At 35.8% G+C, this 4,961-nt stretch overlaps 1 protein-coding gene across 1 annotated transcript; it reads left to right on the top strand.

Annotated features, from left to right (window-relative positions):
* Positions 1-1,137: 1,137 nt before the first annotated feature.
* LOC128555985 (uncharacterized) lies at positions 1,138-4,123 on the top strand. Its single transcript, XM_053539859.1, has 2 exons — positions 1,138-3,009; positions 4,019-4,123. Exons 1-2 carry the CDS (start codon positions 1,138-1,140, stop codon positions 4,121-4,123), a joined length of 1,977 nt encoding a protein of 658 aa, XP_053395834.1.
* Positions 4,124-4,961: the final 838 nt, after the last annotated feature.

Below are 4,961 nucleotides of genomic sequence, written 5' to 3'. Positions count from 1 at the left end.
CATAAACTGTATGAAACATTCTTTGGATGAAATGCCAGTATCGGCTGACAGAACAAAAGAAATAAGAAATGACATTGACAACCTTAACACAAGACTGTTATCGATCGAGACATTTCTGGATACATCCGGAGTTATTGCCATCCAGAAAGTATGCAATGATCAATCAATGTTGGTAGAGAATTCGACTGCCACAGCAACTACATCCAACATGGATTTCGGCATTCTCCTTGACAATTCACCGTATGAACCAAGTGACTTTTTTGGTAATGCGGTCATACCTACATCTGATAACTATTCACAGCCTACAGATGTGAATGATATTGAGTGTTATCTTTCTGGTAATGTTCCTTGTCAATCTGTGTCCGTTCAAACCAGTGTTCCAGTTGTACACGAAGTAGGGACACAATGTGACCAACTTTCATGTTGCGAACCCTCTGATAACAATAAAACAGCCCCAAGTGTTACACAGAAGCAAATCCCCAAGACTACTTGCTTTGCAGACATAATTGCTGCAATTGGTACCCCGTCATCCCCTAAAAAACGCATTCCTGTGAGAATTACTCGTCGTGACAAAAACATGTCTTCTTATTGTGCTACTGTTGATGATGACTTCACCATGTACTTAAAAAAACGTACAAGACGGTTTTTTATTGGTGGCTACAAAGCAGGAATCTCTCAGGCTGACATAGCAGCATTCGTAAATAAAAGAGGCCTGAAAGCGACAATGGTGAGAATTTTCCCCAATAAACGTAACTCAGATTATGTTACTATTCGTCTCAATGTGGAGGATGACGGGAATTGTAATAAGTTGCTGTCTCGTGGCTTTTGGCCACGGAAAATTACATGTAAACCGTGGTTATCACGTTCCTCTCTTGCGCGTGCACGTGATAAGAATCACAGCGCAGGTAGGCACAATAGATACGGTAGTCATTTGCAGGTTGGATGTAACTATGCAAGCAATCACAGATCAGGCTTTGAGCATTACAATATTTATTCTGAGCTTGATATTGACTGACTCAATTGCCATATGAATGATATATTTTCTGTACTTCATGCAGGTTGATAACATTAAACGAATAATATTTTGTGACTATGCTTAGAAATCTTAATATTATGACATGGAATGCTACAGGCATAATGTCTGGTAGCAGTTATCTGAGTGATACTTTACGTAAAAACAGTATTGACATATGTGGTTTAGCTGAACATTGGCTATTCGAAAGTTGTCTTTCTTTTATTGACGTAATAGACAGTACATATAAGTCTGTGGCTGTAGCTGATAATGATTGTAAATATAAGAACAGTAGAAATGTTGGAAAGGGAGGTGTTGCCTTGTTATGGCATGTAAAACATGATAAATATATCACCCCACTTAACATTGATGATGATCGCATTATAGGCATACAATATCAAGTATCAAAACAACAATATATCTTTATTTTTCAAGTCTATTTGCCTTGCAGCAATTATTCTATACTGACATTCAGGGATTATATTGATAAGCTGTATAATCTATGGAGTATGTATTCCGAAAACGGTACTGTCCTCTTTATGGGCGATTTTAATGCAAAAATTCAGGTGCATTCTAAGAATTACAGAGACATGTATACCTTAAGATTCATAAATGATACCAATTGTGTAGCAGTAGATACAATGTCTTTTTGCACTGGTGCTAAACACTCATACGTTTCATATGATGATAGATTTGTAACATTAATAGATCACATTTGTGTTCCTGTAGAAAAAATTGATTGTGTTAATTTATGTACCATACTTGATGATAATTGTCTTAATGTGTCAAGACACCGACCAGTAATTTGCTCACTCTCGCTGCCTTTAGTAATAGATATGAAAGATGACATTAAATCTAAAACGCGTATTAATTGGAAGAAGGTTACTGACGATGAAATTAGCTGTTATGTGGAAACTCTTAACAATACAGAGGAATTACTACAAGCTCGTTACCAGAAAATTGAATCAAATGATGATATTGATAGACAGTACGAACTGATAGTGTCTGCTATTACTTCAACTTCGTCAAAATCAATAAGGAAGAGGAAGTTTAAGTCTTTTCTGAAACCATATTGGAACGAAAATCTGTCTGCACTCCATAATACTATTAAACAGAGTCGCGAGAAATGGCTAAATGCTGGAAGGCCCAAAACCGGTAATGTATTATTCTCCGAGTACAAACAAGCAAAGAAAAAATTTCGGAAAGTTCACAGGCTAAATGTACAAAAATTTCTTGAAATGCAAAATGACGAACTTGACAAATCAGCAGAAATAGATCACGATCTCTTCTGGCGAATTGTAAATTCAAAACGTAAAGGCAAAGGTACGAAAGCGGGATGTGAAATTCAGTTCAACAACATTGTGTACCGCGATCCTGTGGATATCACTAAACAATGGAAGCTTTATTTTGAAGATTTATACCAGCCAACGGATAACCCAAACTTTCACGAAGGGTTGAAAACACGCGTTTCGGCAGTTGTTAGTGATATGAAATCACATTTAGACACTGTTATATCATCTGAAATCGTTAATATATCGCCGGATACTATCAAAGATTTGTTGAAAACTTGCAAACGTGGAAAAATGTGTGGTCATGACGGAATATATTATGAACATATAATTCATGGCGGGAACTCATTATACTGGGCCATTTCAAGACTTTTTTCGGCGATGTTAAATACTGGTCATATCCCTTCAGATATGAACAAAGGAGTTATAGTAACTTTGCATAAAGGCGGGAAAAAGAAGAAAAATGACCCGAATAACTATAGAGCAATTACATTAACATCTACTGTATTAAAGCTTTTTGAAGATGTTCTTCTTCATCGGTCAAAAACTAAAATGCTATCAAAACTCAGCCCACAACAAGGTGGTTTTCAAAAGAATCTCGGATGTATCATGACTTCTTTCAGCCTACGTGAAGCAATACTATTCGCCAAAGAAAATCACAGTAAGGCATACGTTTGCTTTCTCGACTGTAAGCAAGCTTTCGACAGGGTATGGCACGACGGTTTAGTGTTCAAAATGCATGAAAGTGAAATCGACTCCTTAACTTTGAGATGCTTTATTAATATGTACTCAAATATGCGCAGTTGTATACGTAACCAGTCATTCATTTCAGACTGGTTCGAAATAAAACAAGGAACCAGACAGGGTGGGAAGAGCTCTCCTATGCTCTACCTCCTATACATCAATGGACTCATTTTGGAACTTGAACAATCAAAGCTTGGATTTTGCATGTATAATATGAATATTAGCAGCCCAACTGTCGCAGATGACATGGTACTTGTATCGCTCTCGAAACATGGCCTTGATGAAATGATTGATATTTGTTACCATTACTCAACTAATTGGCGATTTGAGTATAATGCTACTAAATGTGCCGTTGTGGTTTACAATGAGTCAAAGACAGAATTTGAGAATACTACTAGAAATTGGTCAATTGGTACAAAATCAATAAAAGAGGATACCGAATATGTGCATCTTGGTATAACACTTAATAAATACTCACTCTTAAACGATAACATTCACAACGCTAGCACTAAGCTTCGGGGAACTCTACTTAGTATAACTAATAGCGGGATTAATAATGGAGACGACCTAAACCCAATGACCCTATCAAAGATATATAAATCAATAGTACAGCCTAAAGCATTGTACGGTTGTGAATTATGGAATTACATGACTAATTCTATAACATTGATTCTTGAACGTGCTCATCGTTTTTGTGTTAAATATATACAAAGACTACCGCTGCATGCAAATAATGACATAGCTCTGTTTTCGCTTGGATTGCATTCCATAACAACAACAATAGACTATAAAAAGCTGCAATTTCTAGGACAGCTTTGCAGGTTACCTGGTAGATACTTAGCAAAACAGATTTTTATACATAGGCTGTTTCGGTATACCAATTGTACAGAGAGACAGTGCTTAGGGTTTATGCCAGATATATTTAAAATCCTGCAAAAATATGATTTGATAAGTTATATAAATATTTTCCTAGAAACCTCATATTTTCCAAGCAAAGGAGCATGGAAGTCAGTATTACAGCGTTCCGTTTTCCAGCATGAGCAAGAGAAACGCTTTGGAAACCTGTGCCAGCTTATAACAGTTGAACAGTGTATAAACATTTTTGATGTGAAAGGTCCATGTATTTTCTGGACAATTAGTAGGAAATACCCAACAACAAAATCATATTGCTTTACGGCTACAAAAATACTTAATAAATTGTTTTCATTTAATAAAACGGAGAGGTGCAAAAAATGCAATTTTACTGTGGACAATTCTACAATACACTTAATACTGTTTTGCCCATGTAATGAGACAGTTCGTTCATGTCTATGGTCAAATCTTATCGCAGTCTGTGGTGTACGTTCTTTTAAGACGTTCAGATCGAAATCACCTCTGAATCAAATCGTAGACTTACTGGCTGGTTTATATTGTACAGATAATGATATAATCATATTAGAAGTGGTAAAAACATGCCGTAAAATGATAGTTTAAAAAGTCACTGTTTTATTCGTCTATGTATTGTTCAAATGCTGGATTTGCGGAAAAGACTTAATCATGTTAATGGAATTTGTAAATTTATATGTATGTATATATGTGTGTGTGTATTTGTATGTATATATGTATGTATGTATATATGTGTGTGTGTGTGTGTGTGTGTGTGTGTGTGTGTGTGTGTGTGTGTGTGTGTACATATGTATGTAAGAATGCGATTGTGAATCAATTGAAAGCTGTCTATTGATTATCCTTTTCTTTTGCCTTGTATTTCGTTTCGACAAGGCATGAATAGAAGGGTGATATCCATCCATATGTTGTTAATGCCAAATTTTAACAAGATTGCGTCGTATAGTTTACATATAGTTAAGTATATGTGCACATAGTACTTGTAATTGATATTGTATGCACAGAAACAATTCCTGGTCAGTTTAATATCGGCT

This window comes from Mercenaria mercenaria, chromosome 3 (assembly GCF_021730395.1).
Source record: "Mercenaria mercenaria strain notata chromosome 3, MADL_Memer_1, whole genome shotgun sequence".
Taxonomy (NCBI): domain Eukaryota; kingdom Metazoa; phylum Mollusca; class Bivalvia; order Venerida; family Veneridae; genus Mercenaria; species Mercenaria mercenaria.
This window is presented reverse-complemented; position numbering and strand designations above follow the sequence as displayed.

What these genes read in the sequence shown, in the direction of transcription:
- LOC128555985 (XM_053539859.1), top strand. Translation starts at nt 1,138, where the DNA reads ATGTCTGGTAGCAGTTATCTGAGTGATACTTTACGTAAAAACAGTATT. An exon ending in GTAAGCAAGCTTTCGACAGG is followed by an intron (nt 3,010 to 4,018) that starts GTATGGCACGAC and finishes ATATTTTCCTAG; the next exon opens with AAACCTCATATTTTCCAAGC.